The sequence below is a fragment of the Sebastes fasciatus genome, chromosome 20, assembly GCF_043250625.1.
Source record: "Sebastes fasciatus isolate fSebFas1 chromosome 20, fSebFas1.pri, whole genome shotgun sequence".
NCBI lineage: Eukaryota > Metazoa > Chordata > Actinopteri > Perciformes > Sebastidae > Sebastes > Sebastes fasciatus.
Window position 1 is genome coordinate 17701144 of NC_133814.1, and position 17774 is coordinate 17718917.

General features: G+C 38.7%; 1 protein-coding gene across 1 annotated transcript; it reads left to right on the forward strand.

Annotated features, from left to right (window-relative positions):
• Positions 1–958: 958 nt before the first annotated feature.
• On the forward strand, positions 959–17713 carry LOC141758032 (zinc finger CCHC domain-containing protein 24-like). Its single transcript, XM_074619077.1, has 4 exons — positions 959–1373; positions 3496–3696; positions 14021–14185; positions 15922–17713. The coding sequence occupies exons 1-4, from the start codon at positions 1158–1160 to the stop codon at positions 16033–16035; spliced, it is 696 nt and encodes a 231-aa protein (XP_074475178.1). The 5' UTR covers positions 959–1157; the 3' UTR covers positions 16036–17713.
• The last annotated feature ends 61 nt before the right edge of the window (positions 17714–17774 follow it).

The following is a 17774-nucleotide window of genomic DNA, read 5'->3' on the forward strand; positions in this document are numbered from 1 at the left end:
TTACCTCTACTCAATGTAATTTATCAATGCAATCAAAACAAAAACAAAATAATAATAAAAAAAAAACCTTAATTTTCCTTAAAAACACAATATTGTGCATACAATTTTGGCAATACAAATCTATACAATAATCTATACAATAGACCGAGAAGTGTCAGAAAAAAACTGTACATTTTACAAGTAAATTGCACCATATATATATATATATATATATATATATATATATATATATACAATATACATATATATAAGTACAATAAGTATAATAAATAATAAGTAAATATATAAAGTAATATATATTTACTTATTACTTATTATACTTATTGTACTTATTCTAAGTACTAATTTACTTAAATATTTTACTTTATATAAATATGTGTAAATGTTATGTATATATCTATGTGTGTGTGTGTATATATATATATATATACACACACACACATAGATTATTAAATCATAATTATTGATGCATTCTTGTGTTCAGCACTTTAATTTTGCCGCTGGTAAAGGTGGAGCTCATTTTAAGTACTTTACTGCTGGGTAACTTAACCTGTGATAATACATCATGATGTATTAGTTATTTCATTTTTTTATTATTTTCTGTTAATAATCTGTAAAGTATACTGTATAGTAACAAAAGCTGTCAAATAAATGTAGAGGAGTAAAGGCATAAAATAACATAAAATACTCAAGTAAAGTACAAGTACCTCATAATTGTACTCATAATTATAATTGTACTTGAGTAAATGTACATTCCAACACTGGGAATAACTAATTAAAAAAATAAATCTATATATCATTTTCACTTTTTCCCTTCCCCTAGTTTGAGATCATACTGTACAATGAGCGTCCTTCTACAGCTGGTACACTGGAGCTAAACATGTGAATAAAAGTGCAGCAGAAAGATGCAAACTCATGTTGCATGGACCTCCTATAAGCTGTGACGCAGCAGCAGAGAGAGACTCCTGCAGCTGCTTCACTGCTTCCACACTGGAACTGGCATTCAGGCTTGTGCTCTTCATGCTTCCACACTGCGTCCTCCTGTCCGGTTACCGGGGTCCTGCAGGACTCCCCAGGTGAACACAAGGATCACACCCATCCAGCAGGAGCAAAAAGGGGGATGACTGATAGAAGCTGTGCAAAACAAAAAAGCCAATATGATGTCTGCTATAGAGACTGGTGCTCCTGCAGTGTACCAACCTGCACAGCTGCTCAACTGGGTCTACATGTCTCTGCAAGACACCCAGAGCAGCACTTTTGATGCGTTCAAAGCCGAGTCGGACACTTCTCCTCAGGACTTGAACATCTCCAAGCGAAGTGCAGCTGATCTGAGCGCCAACTATCTCAACAACTTCTTCCATCTGAGGAGTGAGGTATATGTCATAGTAATGATGATTAACATGTTGCATGGTATAGTTCGGAAACTTTCTTCCACTCATTCACTGACTTTTATGTTTGTTTGTGTGCACTGTTAAGAATTTCCCAGTAAAATAATAACAGTAAAGAACTGGCAGCAGGGTTGCCTTTATGTTACTGTAAAATTAACATAATTATACTGTCGCTGAAATTTACAGCTTTGTACTGTTAATGAAAAATACAGTTTGAACTTTTTTTTTTTTATTAATTTCACAGTATTTTACAGTTAATTTACTGTTTAAAGATACATTATATAGCTGTTTTTCAACTTTCTTTTACATTATCTTCCTGTTTTGTTTTAATGCACTATTTAGGTTGTATTTTTTACATACATTTTAATAAACATTATTTTTTGCCTAGATGAATAGACTTAGGAATAGTCACACTAAATACAATTAAAGGCACTTGTTAGGAAAAAGGCTATAATAGACTTGTTGACACTTTTCCCAAAAATGTCTGTCTATAGCTGGCTACAAGCACAGAATGCAAACCAGAACAACATGTGAGTGAAGAACAGTGCTAATTCACTGATTTTACAATCATGTACAATGTAGAAGCCTCACATGAGCAGATCAGGTCCCAGAATACAAAAAATACTGCATGAAACTGTTACTGATGATACTTTAGACAGCTGATCAGCAGTAAAGTGCTGTTTTATAAGAATGCATTATAGTTCAGTTAAAAAACGGCCTATGAGCGTACTTTAACAGATTTTCTTTTGTATTAACAATAAAGCACTGTTTTTAGCAATAACAGGTTAATACTGTTTAAATCCTGCTGGAAATTTACAGCAATTGTTTACAGTGTCTCGTCTTCATTATGTGGTCTGACAGGATGTAGTGTTTTGTTCTCTGTTTGTTGGTCATGATAACTTCTTTCACTGTTTTCTGCTAGTGTGCAAGAGCCCATAGACACCAGTGTTTGCTTTCAGCACTGCAGGTGACCACTGTTTTACCTGAGTGTGTGAAAACCATAGACTCTGAACCATAGAGTGTACAAAAACAGACTTAATCAATATACAACACAGACATAAAACATAAAAAAAACATGACCATTTACACAGTATTTTTCAGTGTGTGTTTGCTTTGGCTGCTGTGTGACAATAACATTGAAATTAAGCAATCAAAAATGATATTTCATTGACCGAATGCCACCTTTTTGGGTGTTTTGAGGCTTGCAGGGTAAAAATAAACAGTCAAAATGAGAGGGGAAATTGTCCAGGACTGCATTGTGTACATGCATGTAAAAAAAAAAAACTCTCTCCAAAGATGAATATTATGCACACAGGTTATTTTTGTTGCCCATACTGTAAACCTCACCTGCATGCCTGCATTGGGTCGCACTCTGGTGAGTGGGTAGGACATGAATATGTGTTTTGTATCCTGGTATAGTGCCTGAGTGTGTTTAGACTGTTTCTGGTGTCAGTGTGCAGCTGCAGGGGGAATGGCAGGTTGAGAAAGACCTCTCACAAGGATTTTTAAAAAAATGTTCAGAGTTCACCCTGGCCGGCCTCTGCCTGGTCAGAGGAGTGTGCTGTGTTCACTCAGTGGGGCAATTTTAAAACTGACCCATTTAAGAAAAGTAGGAAAAATTGACTAAAAAATTAGTTTTTGGTTAAAATATTGGCATAAAAAATCACTTTATGAAACAAGTAACTGCACACAAGCCACAAACATGCAGCGGTTTGATGTCTCATGCTGAACATCCCCAATGCAATGTACATGTGCATCTGATCACAATTCTGTGTCTGTGATGCCTTCAGAGTAAACAACCAGTGTCTGCAGACTGCTCTTCATGTCTCCCTCCCTGCGGTGCCATAGCGCCCGTCTCCTCCAGAGACACAATGATGCTGATTGTTGCTTGCCAATAGTACAAGTTGGGAAAAACGCACGACAAAGGCATTTTGTTCCGATGAGGAAATGGACACTATTGGCCCACAGTGTAAATGCAGTAAAAAGGCAGCACATCTGCAGAATTGGAAATAAAGTCGGCTACTGTCAGAGGCACAAAACAGGAGAATCAATCAGGGTGATGGACTGACATTGCCTCACAACAATACTCTTCTTTTTTCTCTGACAGGCCTTGAACAACAATTTCTACAAGAGCTCCTCGCCCTACGGGTCCCTCAACAATATCGTGGACGGACTGAGCTCTCTGGCGGACCATTTCTCAGACCTCTCCCTGTCCCCAGAGGCACGCAAACCCAGCAAAAGGCCGCCGCCCAACTACCTGTGCCACCTTTGCTTCAACAAAGGCCACTACATCAAAGATTGCCCTCAGGTGAGCCAGCCAGTGATGCTCAGTCAGGTGCAGAGGTGTGATTCTCGCTTCAAATCCACAAACCTCCTCCTAGTTGTAGGACTACTTTCACCCCATTAAATAATAATGGTGTTAAAACTATAAATTCCAAGTGAGAATATGATGTTTGTACTCTTTTTTCCCAGTGTGAAATAGATTCCTCAGCACATATTTGCGTTAGATGTACCATCACAGGTTGGTAATGAGCAGCAGATGCCAGATTGGATCTGGGGAGCAGGCCCTTAATGAAAGATGATAGGTTTCTCTGTGGAACTAGGCACGACCTCTACTCCAAACACGAGAGAAATATTACCACTGCTTTATGCGCAGCTGTGGTTCCCCATTGATCATGTTCAGAGGGAAATGCCTGACATTTGTTAGGTGGAAATAATAAAATGGGAATAATCACATGACTGATGGACAGGATGTGTCCAACAAGTGAGGTATGGACAAAAAGTAGAAATTCAAAAAAGCTGGTAAACTTTGACAGGTCAATTATATGAAGAAGTCTTGTGAAGTATAATTGCTTCCTTTTGTGAGGCAAACAGAGGATTGGTTAGCGTGAAAGCAACATCCATAGATAATAATGCTGAGTGATCTTCTAGCAATTTAACTCTTTTCTATAAGTTCCAAGTTTTTGTCATTTTGTGCAAGAGGTCTTAAGACATACTGTCCTAATGAATATGTCAGAAAAGAGAGTCAAACGTTACAATAAGGGGGTAACATCTAAAACCCAAGACATTGTTAGTGCAAGAGATCAATTAATTATCTATAACATTCAAAATATTCCATTTAAAACACAGGTATGATTTTGAGGAATACACTCTTTTTGCTTTCTTGCCGAGAGTTAAATGAGAAGATTGAGATTGAAGATTAGTTAAGCATAAAGACTGGAAACAGCTAGTCTGGCTCTGTTCAAAGACCCCCCAACCCCCACAAAACCCAGTACGGCGGATTGTGTTACCTTTGAACAGAGCTATGTTAGCTGTTTCCCCCTATTTCAAGTCTTTATGCTAAGTTAAGCTACAAAGCTATTGACTGTAGAGACGTGAGTGGTGTCAATCGTCTCATCTAACTCTCTGCGAGCAATTGAATAAGTCAATTTCCCAAAAGATTCCTTTAACAAGGAAGAACAAGGAGCAAAAAGTCTGTCTATCAGCTCACATCTGTTCTGGCCATGGATGGATTACACACAGGCCCAGGGGCCCAAAGTGTCAGGGGCCCCCCTTCACCTGCAAAATGTCACTCGAAGAGACACGTACCAACCGAGGCCTATTGAAGGAGGCTGGGACACGGGCGTTGCGATTGGCTCAATTTGACCAGATTTTACTGCGCATGTGATACACCCCAAAGATATGACGCATTGATGACGCATGACCCAGCCTCTTTCAATCGGCCTTGGTACCAACCAGGAAGAGAAGCAAAATGACCACAAAGAAACATAAAAAGACTACAAAGGAGACACTTAATAACTACAAATAGGGGCAAAACAACCACAAAGACACACAAAACGACCACAATTTAACCACAAAGACTCACTAAACAACTACAAAGAGACACAAAACAACCACAAAGAGACACAAAACAACCACAAAGTGACACAAAACAACTACAGAGACAAAAAGACCACACAGAGACAAAGTGGCCACAGAGAGACAAAAAACAACCACAAAGAGACACAAAACAGCCACAAAGAGACACAAAACAGCCACAAAGACTCACACAGCAACCACAAAAAGACACAAAACAACCACAAAGTGACACAAAACAACTACAGAGACACAAAAAGACCACACAGAGACAAAGTAGCCACAGAGAAACAAAAAACAACCACAAAGAGACACAAAACAGCCACAAATACTCACAAAACAATCACAAAGAGATACAAAACAACCACAAAGTGACACAAAACAACTACAGAGACACAAAAAGACCACACAGAGACAAAGTAGCCACAGAGAAACAAAAAACAACCACAAAGAGACACAAAACAGCCACAAATACTCACAAAACAATCACAAAGAGATACAAAACAACCACAAAGAGACACAAAATGACCACAAAGACTGTCTGTCTGAAGTCTGTGTCTTGCTCCTATGTAGGAAAGATGCTGTGGCCTTTTGCCGGTCTGTGCCCAGGGGCCCATCGTCTCATAAACCGTCCATGGTCCTGGCCACATTTTGATCACTTTCTCCCTTAGCCTCGTCTCTGAGAGCTTGTCACCTCCATCACTGCCAACACAGAGGAGGTTGGTGCATTTCAGCAGTGAAAACAGATAGTGGGGGAATGTGAGGAATGTAGGGAAAATAATTTGCAGTGAGCTTATAGCTCATTTTCACATCTGTGCACACCTGGGCTAACGCAGCGGCAGAAAGCGTGTGCTACTGTTGGTTCGTCAGGTTCATGTCTAAAAAAATGTTGGAAAGAAGCCGTACAACCAACACACTGACACTTAGCTCTGAGTATATATCAGTGTTTATGTATAACCTGACCAGAAGGGAAACTGTTCATCCTTTTAGCACAGCATGTTTCTTTCAAATGGAGAACAGAGAGGCATAAATCAAAGCGTTGCAAAATCACTTGTTCAAAAGCTGTTTTTTATGGAGTGGCATAAAACATCTTATTAGCCGTTTGTTGCAGGCTTCCATAGCTGACTGGTTTGCGCTGGAGCTGCGGCGGACAGGAATCAAAGAATGTCACGGCTCAGTAAGATGAGAGAAGAAGCACACAGGAAGTGGGTGTGCAGGGCCTTTAACAGCCTCTCTCTGGGTGGAATGGGGCCCATGTCAACTCTAAAAGTCTGCTGCTTTGATAAAGGAACACATGGTACCTCAGTGGAGGCCTTAGGTGATGAAAAATAATGTGCCAGTTAAGGTGGAGCCCATGCGTTTGAGCTGCAGCCTCACTGAAAGGCATTAGATATGCTATCCACGTTGTGCTCGGCATGTAAGTGGCAAACATCCTGTTGACAGCGTGAGCGGAGAGTTGGGTTACGTGCTTCACCAGAGGGTTAAGACGTCTAAGGATTACCCTGAGATATTTACGATTCTTCTTCGCAGCCACGCCCCTTAAAATGTGCAAAATCTGGAAACCATTTCTGCTGGCTGGCTCTCTGCCACTCGCGCTCTGCTTCAGAAAGATGATGTCAGATTTTATCATGTGTTGCTAATATTTCAGACCCGTAGCGGTGATTACGGAGCCGTTGTCATGACAAAAGGCCTCTTCAGTTCTTCCCGAAGCTGTAACTAATGAACAAAACTGCTTTTTGTTCTTGTTGGCTGGAATCTGAGGCATTTTTAGCACTTTTGATGTCTTACTATGTGTCGGGTTGCAGAAAAAACTCGTCATTTCCAACTTGCCATAGTGTCGTCATGTGAAAATCATCTCTCTGTACAGTTTTGATCGCAAAATTGTTTCCATTTTCGACCAAATGTGTTGCAGGTTTAACACCTTTCACCCCTTAACCCGGGGTCACAACATTTTAATGACCCCTTGCCAATTAAGTAGCTGAGCCCGGTTACTGTAAAGAGAGTACACTAGTGACAGTGTGCTGACAGTACATGGGGTGTATGGTGGGAAGAGCCTGAGCTAAATAAGGAGAGCATTGTTTCTCCAGAGGGGCTGTGGAACCAGAGGTCAGGAAGTCAGGCTGTATTGTTCGCTCAGCTCTGCTTGGCTGCAGTCATCTCCGTCTCTCTCTGTCTCTGTCCGTGCAGAGGAGCGGCTGTCGGTCGGACACTCGTTTAAAGGGCCAGCGAGCCGCTGCCCAGAGATGTGTGCATCCACAATGTGTTTTTGGAAACAGTGGGTAGCACAGGAAGTGGGTGTATGTCTCTACAGTTAGTGTTTAATCAGGTTTGAATGGAAGGAAAACGTCTGCTTTGATAATTACTTTGGAAAGAGGGGCTTTTGATAGAAGGGATTTCTTGATTTATATTTGGTCTTTGAAGGCTGGAACAGATATTTTTAGTTCATCCTATAATTCAATGTCCTTACAATAACTCTATGTGTTGCTTATCATTAAAGGAAAAGTTCAATATTTTCCCTAAAATAGCGATTTGTCGTTTTTACACTTCTTTTTTGCACGAATTAAACAGACAAAATAGGCCGACAAAGTGTTAATTTGTGAGCTTTGGAATGAGTCCAGATAGCTGTTTCCAGTCTTTGTGCTAAACTAAGCTAGCTGGCTGCTGGCAATAGTTTCCTATTTAGCATATCATTAAAGGAAAAGTTTCCCCATAACTAGCAATTTGTCATTTTTACATGTCTTTTTTTGCGCAAATTAAACATATACGATACAAAGTGTTAATTTTTGAGCTTTGGAAGGAGTCCAGCAAGCTGTTAAAATAGATATTTGCGTCTTTACACTCTCTATTTTTTGTAGCCTACGGATTAAACAGACAAAATACAAAGTGTTAATTTATTAGCTTTGTACGGAGTCAGGCTAGTTGTTTCCCCCTGTTTCCAGTCTTTGTGCTAAGCTAAGCTAGCTGGCTGCTGGGAGTAGCTTCAAATTTAGCGTATCATTATTAAAGGAAAAGTTCAACATTTTGGGAAATATGGATATTCACATTCTTGCCGAGAGTTAGATGAGAAGATTGATACCACTCTTATAATAGACCGAAACAGCTAGCCTGGATCTGTCCAAAAGTACCAGCACCTCTAAAGCTGACATAACACCCTATATCTTGTATGTTTAATCCATAGTAAAAGTTTAGGACGTGTTTTTCTGCTGATATCTTGGTTCAAATACTGATAATGACATTAGGGTTGTTTTGTGGTGGAGCAATATAGTTCATCGCCGAATGAGTAACTGGTGAATCTCAAGCAACACTGTCTGATTCCTGTTGCTTTGGTCCTTTTGTTTTCACTGCTGATAAAACGTCTTATCTGTCCTCAGTAGGCTGTCTGTTGCTTTTGGCCGGATCATCTGCTGAGGAGGATGAGCGAGATAGAGGAAACCCTGGTATGTGGGGCAGATAGACTCCTGCTGATAAACTAGTGGCTGTCATCTACTCTAAGGCCAATGAACATATAGGAAAAGAATGCTGTAGAGAGCTCAGTCTGTATGTGGCTGCGTGTTTTCAGGATAAATCACTTTTGTTGCCGGAGGATTGTGTCATCGTGGGTTACAGAGGGGCAGGAAAGGGAAATGAGGGTGAAATGTTAAGTTTCCCTCTCTGTGGCTCTAAATATACTTCACATCTTTAGCTATACGTTATCATTTGGCAGCACTATACCAAATTTGGGGATTTGAGTTGTTATCAAATCCTGTTTATGGGCCTAAAAAGATGCGGATGAGCCCTGCTGTTGAAGTTACTCATGGACTATTAGGGAGGATTAAAGACAGAACGTTTTTTGAAGGATTTATATCCTTAAAGGGCGGGTCCATCTGCGTTCTTTTCTGTTTTTTTCCAATGGAAACGCCACTCAGACGTTAGCAAATAGCAGTGAAATATAGGTTACCAAAGTAAGCTAATCATAGCGAACCAGTAAGGTTATGAATAATCAGAACGCTAGCACTAGCTGAGTCAATGTTAACTGTTTGGAAATAACTAAAAGGGTTAGATCGGATTTTTAGAAGTGGGGTTGTGTGTGTACTCCCGCGTTGTGCGAGGTAAAATTACTGTTTTTGTGAATGGAGTCTGGTGGCTTTGAAGAGAGCGATACAACGAGGCAAAGCGGCTGTGAACGGGAGCAGCAGAAAAACATATTTTTACATACGTACTTTGACAAAAATGTTAATGTTCGGGTTTGAATACATAAGGAACACCATTGGGAAGCTACAGAATTAAATAAAAACGTAAACCAAAATAATGGACCCACCCTTTAATAGACTCCATTTCACACTTATTTCTAGCAAGTAGTCTATATTTGGTTGAGTATGGGGTGGTATGAAGGTAGATAGCGATTTGCTCTTTAACAGATGCTGTGAAATGCTGTCAGGCCTCCTGTACAACAACTTCAAGATGTGACTGCAGAGTAGTATGCTCATGATAATAAAATCAAACTGTTGGCTTGTTAGCCTAACGAGACCCACATTCATACGATTTTGCCTTCATGAATTTCGCTCAGCTGTGTTTAGACGTGAAGTTGGGAATATTGTGCTGTTGCATTTCTTGTTTGTCTGCCAGCCCACCTGCCCCTGTCAATCACCCTTTGTGAAACATAACGCCAGTTTACAGCTGTGCATGTCGTCAACTTGCCCACAGCCAGGAATCGAGCTCAGTCAGACTCTGGACGCGTATTGGTCGATAATCCTCCCTCTGTGAAAGCAGCACTGTGTGCGTGATATAGATGCTGAGGGGAATAATGTCTGTGAATATGTGTGTGGAAATCATTCTGCTAGTTTAAAGGCTCTGCGTGCTCTGAACAATAATGGGATTGATGCAAGATTTAAAATCTGGAGAGCTATGTAGGAAAATAGAAAACCAATCATTTGCTGTTTGGCCTCCAGTTGTTTCTATCTAATCATATTTGTTTTGGAGAGGGGGACGGTTAATCCATTCAGTATTTCAGATGTGCAAGATTTGCAGAAAGGCTGCGTGGAGGGATTACAGCTTCATATACAGGAACTGTGACTTCACTGTCATCATTATCTAATATGTCTGTCAAAGTAATACTTCAGATAAAGATACATGGGTTGGATTTCCTGAGTATTTTCAGTTATGACAACTGTGACATATAATCCAAGGGACATTTTCTAATGTATTCTGAATATTTTCTGCATTATATTTGAAGTATATCATCAGGCAAACATAGTAGTATATGTCACATCATGACAAAGACTTCTGAGTCTCTTACCTTTAAAAGTATCTACACCATAGTCTACTTTGAAATCAACAGATGCTTAACAAAGTAAACATATTTTAATCATACTTGGATGTAGGACAACAACTATTATTCAAAATGACGTCTTCAAATAGCTTGTTTTGTCCGACCATCACTTCAAAACCCAACAGATATGTATGTTGCAATGGTATAAAACAGAGAAAAGCAGTAAATCCTTATCTTGTAAAAGCAGGAGCCAGAGAATATTTGGCATTTCTGCCTCATAAATAACTAGTAATTAACGTATTATTGTTGTTTTTTTCCCCCACACTTTGTTTATTGGATTTTACATGAACATATAATGGCGTCATAAAAGTGTAAAGATATACATTCCCCTTATACAAACACATCGTAAAAAGTGACACCAAAACAGCTTACAAGAAAACTAAATTAACGCAACCATAAACAGATAAGAAAAACTAAATAAAAACAGTTTTTGTTACAAATAACTCAACAAATCTTTCCACCTCTTGGATGCAGTCATAATTGTCTTCCATAGAAAAAATTTATTCTGATCCTCTTTAAGTGAAAAAGGAAAGTCATCCATTTGTTGCTTTAAACCCTCCCGGAGATAATTAATTTCACAAGATAATGAAAAGTATCACTTGCGTCGACACAGGAGTCTTTAAAACATAGGAGACCTATTGCTGTGGGTTTCAGTCCGGGCAGTAATGTGTTGTTTTGCTTTGGTAACAGCTGGTCTTCTCCCCGGTGATGTGGGGGACTGATACAAATTAAACCCAGCGAGGGAGAGAGAGCACTGCGGGTTTGTTAGTGTGGAGTAATTGACCACATGGTATCCAATAGGCTTGGTGTTGCTGTGTTCTCCAGGATGAGTGTCTCATGGGGCTGTGGAAGTGGGGGAGAGAGTGAATGAGGAGGAGGAGGAGGGGGGATTTGGAGTAGTCCATTGTTTATCCTGATGGTTTCCAGATGATGGCAGAGGGAGGCAGCCAACCTCCTGGGCCTCTCTCACCAGGCTGCAAGGATCTGGGCCAAGCTTATCTGCTGCAGCCTTTAAAATCTGGCTTTACATCGCTCTGCGCACTCTGGGGCTGATTTAAGTTACACAACTGGAGTTATGGCTTTTGGATTGGGATGAGTAGTAATGCACATAATAAATGAATTCAACATCTATTTATCTTAGAACAAAACACTTTCTCACACACGGTTTCAGGCTGAAAAGGTTCTTCCATCAAATATGAAAAATCTGTTTAGGGAGAAAATGGGCGGTTGATTCTTCTTACTGTGTGAAAACAGAAGGGGGGCCAAAAATGGAAAATGGTAGTTAAAAAACAATCTATTTACCAAATTTAAAACATCATGCCTTCATGTTTTTAGCCATGCTAGCAGCGTGGCTTCGGGGATGACATTCGTGGTCCTCAAAGAATACATTCTGATGACTTTTCTTCCTTATGGTGGCGGTACCAAGAGGTTCCCACCATGGATTTATAAAGAGACATGGTTACAGCGTTGGTGGAGGGCTCCCATTCATTCCTATGAAAGTTGCTCAGCGGTGCATGAAGCCAAAATGGCTCGATTTTAGGTCTGTCACAATATCAGATTTTCACCACACGATTATTGTGGCCAAAAGAATTCACAATAACGATATTGTCGCGATATCTATAGAAAATTTTAAATTGTGCGCTTTGTCTATTTTTTGGCAAATGAATTACACTCAAAATATGATTGTAGGGAGGTGGAGAGTCTGTAACCATGACTGTATATATGAAATGATTTAAGAGGCGTTTGATTGTTTTAACATTATTATCATATATGTATTATTAACATCAATATTTCATCCTTAAATATCACAAATATTATTGTAAATACCGGTAAATCGAGACACGTCTAGATCAAATACTTGCAAAACTAATAACATTACCGGCAACCTCAGCTGCTCTTTGTCTTTAGTGCTAATTAGCAAATGTTAGCATGTTGACACGCTAAACTATGATGATGAACATGGTAAACATTACACAGTGTCTTAGTTCAAATGATATTCATTTAAACCCAAATGCATCTTCAATGCAGACAATGAAAACTATTCTTAGGTGTGTTAAATGAACTGGTTGTGTCACGAGTGCAGAAGGCTCGATGATAGATTTGTGCATTTTTCTGCATTCACTCAAACTTTCCTGCTTTCCATAAGAGCATCCAGTCACCGTCGGGTCACGAGTGTGAGTTTCATTTGTCGGTTGTCAGTGCCACATCTTTGATGGGACCGGTGGAAACTCGGGACTGTGCCATGCCCTTTGCTGCCCTGTGGGCTCCAGACTTTAGGTAGAGTTTGTTTTGCTTGTTCTGCAGAATGAAAGCTGTTTCCTCCCTCAGGAAGATGATGCTCCGTCTGCTCTCCCTGTATAGGCGCTTGGGAAACGGGGCTGCCATCAAAAGTGACCTCCCACAGTGCCTCATGGTGGCTAAATGATGCAAACACAGGCCTCAAAATTGCTTCACAGTCAGGGACTTGACTGCTGGAACCTTAAACATATTTTGTTAAACACACGTCGTCTTGGAAATGAATAAAATGATCCGTAAAACGTTTTTGAACCTGACATATGTTCCTGCTGTGAAATCAAAACACCATTTGACGTTTAGCTCCTCTGGTGGTGCGGATTCAGTCTTAATTTGGTCTTGCCCTACTTTGCTGCAGAGGTGCTTTTTAATTTAAACCAGTCTTGTCGATATGATTTCGTTGTGATGGGTTTAGGATTTTGTCATGTTATACAAGTGCAGAGTTCATCTGGGTTTTATTTCCTCTCCGCTAAGATCTTTGTGTCGTGATTGGTGGGTCGGAGCCAGCTGGGAGGGATGACTGAGAGCTTGAGGTATTTGTCCTATAGCGGGGAGGCCTCTCCCATTGGTCCCCCCACAGGCCGGGGCCTCCTTTATGGTCCCTCGGGAACACAGCTGGAGGGAGGCAGTTCATTTCTAATGGGAAAGCTGAGACTCCTTCTCTTCTGTCCAACAAATAACTTAAACATTACAATATATTCCAACTTCAAAATCTTCTGTTTTTCTTCTAAAGCACACAAGGGGTCTTCTAGATTCCTACACTTTCTATAGTTCAGATAAGATAAGAAAGGTCCCTTTGAAATGTATAAGGCTCACTCTTCCAGGACCGCATTAATTAAGCATCAAAGCAAGTGAGCTCTTTAACTTGCATTGACAGAAACCATAAATAATCATCTCATTCCTGAGACAAAACCACTCCATAAAGTCGACTCTCTTGACCACCAACAGGGCTGCTATCACTTCCCGTTCTAATCACGCAGAGCTTTGAGTTGGCTGCCGTCCAAAGAAACCAAATAGGCCTCCTCCAGTCGAAGGTGGTGAGAGGCAAAAGCCAAAATGTTTGCAAAGCTGTCGACATTTATGCGTTGAGAAACGTCTCATTTTTAAGCTGCAGTAAGCTTCAAGTGGGCTGCAGACAAGGTCAGTAATGTAGGAATTATTGTGTGTTTCTGTTCAGGCTCGACCCAAAGGTGAAGGCCTGACCCCGTATCAGGGAAAGAAGAGGTGTTTCGGTGAATATAAATGCCCTAAATGCAAGAGGAAGTGGATGAGCGGGAACTCCTGGGCCAACATGGGACAAGAATGTATCAAGTGCCACATCAACGTTTACCCTCATAAGCAGGTAACAGCACATCAGAAGATATCAGCAAACTAGGACGGCTTGTTCATACGTACTCAAAGTTTGGAACGGACCCTACTCGCTATTTTCAGTTGCATTCTCACAGAGGAAACACTGCTTCGCTGCACACAACATGGCAGAAAACCAATTTCTAACTGCACGTTGTTAAAGTATATTTCCTTGTAGTTTGACCCTTGAGGCCAAGAGCTGCTTTATGTTTTCTCCATGGCCCAAACTAACCAGTTTAAGTGTGGAAATCAAATCCTATGTAACTGAAGAACAGCAATACTGTTGCAGGTTAAACATTTTCAACTGCAAAAATACCCGAACATGCATTTATATATAGTTATAGTTATAACGTTTGATTTTATCACTTTTGTATGATAATACTAGACTGAAACGTTCAACCTAAAACTTCTACTTCTGCCAAGGTTAACTCTCTCTGTCCCGTTTGTCTGTTTGTTATTTAGATAGCAGGATATCTTTAACACATGTGTGACCTGATTTCAGGGAAGTTTGCTGGAAAGTTAATCCATGGGCCAAAAGAACAAGTGGTTCGTTTTTGGTGTAAATAGTGCCACCATGTGTCACTTTAGAAACAACTTTAGAAACCATGATTTTTGAAGGCAAAAATTCACCAGATTTACAACATTTATGTTTAGATATTCCATACCATTTTCCTATAATTGTTGCCAAATTATTGTAAGCGTGGCTTATTTGATATAAACTCCATAACTATTGAACAAACTGAGATGACACATGCAAATATCAGCTCTGAGTAGTGCTGCAAAATGTCATGGCATATCATCCAAAGGTGATTTTTCTCCTGTCAACCAACCACCATGATTGTCCCTGATGCAGATTATAAATGGCAAAACAATACTATACAATCTAATCAAAATTTAATTATTAACCAAATGATAATTCAAAGTTAGTTAGAATTAGAATTCTGAGGATTGTGCAGCTTTGATGCTCTCTGTGTTTTCTAGTTTGTTGCACAATCTGAGACTATAGCTGTAGCCAAGTATTGAGGACATGAGTCTAAATTCCCCCTACTTTCTTTTGAGTTGCCATAAAGATATATGCCAATAATATAATTCAGTTTGAAAAACACAAAATCACTTTATTTTATTGAAATTAGATTATATGTACTTATTTTTTTGTGCCAGAAATAGACACATTTTGAATATAGAGTCCACAAAAAAAATATTTAAAGGAGACATATCATGCTCATTTTCAGGGTCATACTTGTATTTTGGGTTTCTACTTGAATATGTTTACATATTTTAATGTTAAAAAAACACATTATTTTTCCTCATACTGTCTGTCTGAATATACCTGTATTCACCCTCTGTCTGAAACGCTCCGTTTTAGCGCCTTTCTCTTTAAGACCCCCTCCTGAAAATGCCCAGTCAGCTCCTATTGGCTGGCGAGAAAGCTGACAGGGTTGTCTTATTTGACAGTTTGTGGGTTAGTAGGCACTCCAGATACCCAAATGTATGTGCACAAGCACTAAAAAAAGTGAGTTTTTCATGCTATGTCCCCTTTACATGAAATACCATATATAATTTATGTGTAATTATAGAACGTAAACTCCACCACAAGTCATTATAACCCATAAATACCCAGAAACAACCCTTAGGAAGCCAAGGTTATGTCCTCACTGTTGTTTCTGGGAATGTAAGGGTTATACTAACAGCTCTTTCTATGATGAGTAATTCTCTGTTTCTTTGTTCCAGCGACCTCTGGAGAAACCTGACGGGTTAGACGTATCGGACCAGAGCAAGGAGCATCCACAACATCTGTGTGAGAAATGCAAAGTCCTCGGCTACTACTGCCGCCGTGTGCAATAACACACTCTACTCGTTGCCTTACGTATTCTTCCAAAGCTTTGAAAAAAAGGGAGTTATATTTGAATTACTAAAATACACGATAATTAACTTTATTGTACTGTAATGCATCTAACAGTTTATTCTCTTTGGCACTGTGACTCTCAGTATAAGAGGATCATTTTTCTAAAGTATCCCTCAGCGGAGACGAGTTCTTTGCATCTGCTGGGTTCTTGTAACTTACTCAGTTATTCATTATGTGAATATTCATTTTGAAAGTCTTAACTATGAATCTTACCGACTGTGAATTAAGAAACTTTAGCTCTGTGTCTGTCTTCACTCGCGTCCACAACATGTTGGAACAAAAGAGAAGTTTCCAGATGAAGATTCTCTTTTACATGTTTGTATATTCCAGAAAATAACTTAAATGCAATGATGTTTTCTGTATAAAATATGCAACAAGTCTTTACTAAGAAGGATATACAGCATTAGTGTGTATCTGCATTATTATTGTCTGTATTATCAGTACTGGAGGGTACATAATGTTTGAATATATTTTTAAGCCATTACTGTTTTGTTGATTATTACACTTTGTGAAGGAATATATTAGCCAACTAACATTTATTCTTTATAAGTATGTGCCTGTATATCTGAAGACACCTTTTAGGAAGTTTGTCATTACAACTTTTAAACCAATGCAATATGATAGAAACATTTTGTTTCCTGAGAATTTTAATAAGTTACAGCACAATTATATTTTGGCACCCAGTGCCAAGAAAGACTCACCGAAGTGCTTTTTTTATGGGTTAGAGGTCATAAGGTATGGAGTCAGAGGAGTGCCATGAAAAAATTTAAATCTGTTAAAAAAAAAAAAAAAAAATGTGTAAATCTAAAGAGAAATAAATAAAAGAATATATAAATGTGAAAATATTAAGACAAATAATAAAATAAATTATTAGAAGCATTTTCATATTTATTTGTTCATTTATTTCTGTATATATTTATTTATACTTTTTAAAAAATATATATATATTTATTTATTTATTGCATATAAATTACTCTTTTTAAAAAAAAAAAAAAAAAATGTAAAATAGAGTATTTGACTGGAATTGACGACTCAGCCTGGACAGGAAGGCTCGCCCAAAGCCAGTTGATTGATAGCTTGGCCCTTCAAGGAATAGCAAAAGCAATAGGGAAAAGAATAGGGATAAAAAATAAATAAATTACATTATATAAAAATACACAGAAAAAGAGTAATTTATATGCAAAAAAATTATGTTTTTTAAAAATATATATAAATATATACAGAAATAAATGAAAATGCTTATAATTTTACTTTTATTTATCTTTATATTTCCACATTTATTTATTCATCTTTATATTTCCACATGTATTTCCTTATTCTTTTACAAATGTATTATTTTTTATGGCACAACTCCATAGTAATGTCTCATATGTAACATGAGGCAAAAAAGGAGTACAAATGTGAAAGTACCAAAGATCGTGAAGGATTAAGTGGAAGGTTGCATGTGCATGTTGCTTTAGAGGCTTTTTGTATTCCAATGAAATTGTGATAAATGAATATGGAGCAGAAATACACTCTGACTTTGTTTAAGATGTGTGAAACACCATTTAATGTGCCTTAGTTTGAGTGACCCATGATCTCTTAAAATGTTTTTGTATTAAAATGTATTTGAAAGTGTTTCTGATTCTGTTCTGCAAAATATTGTTTTTGTCTCCATTAACAATATAAGATCATTGTT

Bases quoted from the DNA above. Each gene is read 5' to 3' on its own strand.
- LOC141758032 (XM_074619077.1), top strand. From the start codon at position 1,158: ATGATGTCTGCTATAGAGACTGGTGCTCCTGCAGTGTACCAACCTGCA. The intron at 1,374-3,495 runs GTATATGTCATA...TTTCTCTGACAG, and splicing joins TCTTCCATCTGAGGAGTGAG to GCCTTGAACAACAATTTCTA. The intron at 3,697-14,020 runs GTGAGCCAGCCA...GTTTCTGTTCAG, and splicing joins ACATCAAAGATTGCCCTCAG to GCTCGACCCAAAGGTGAAGG.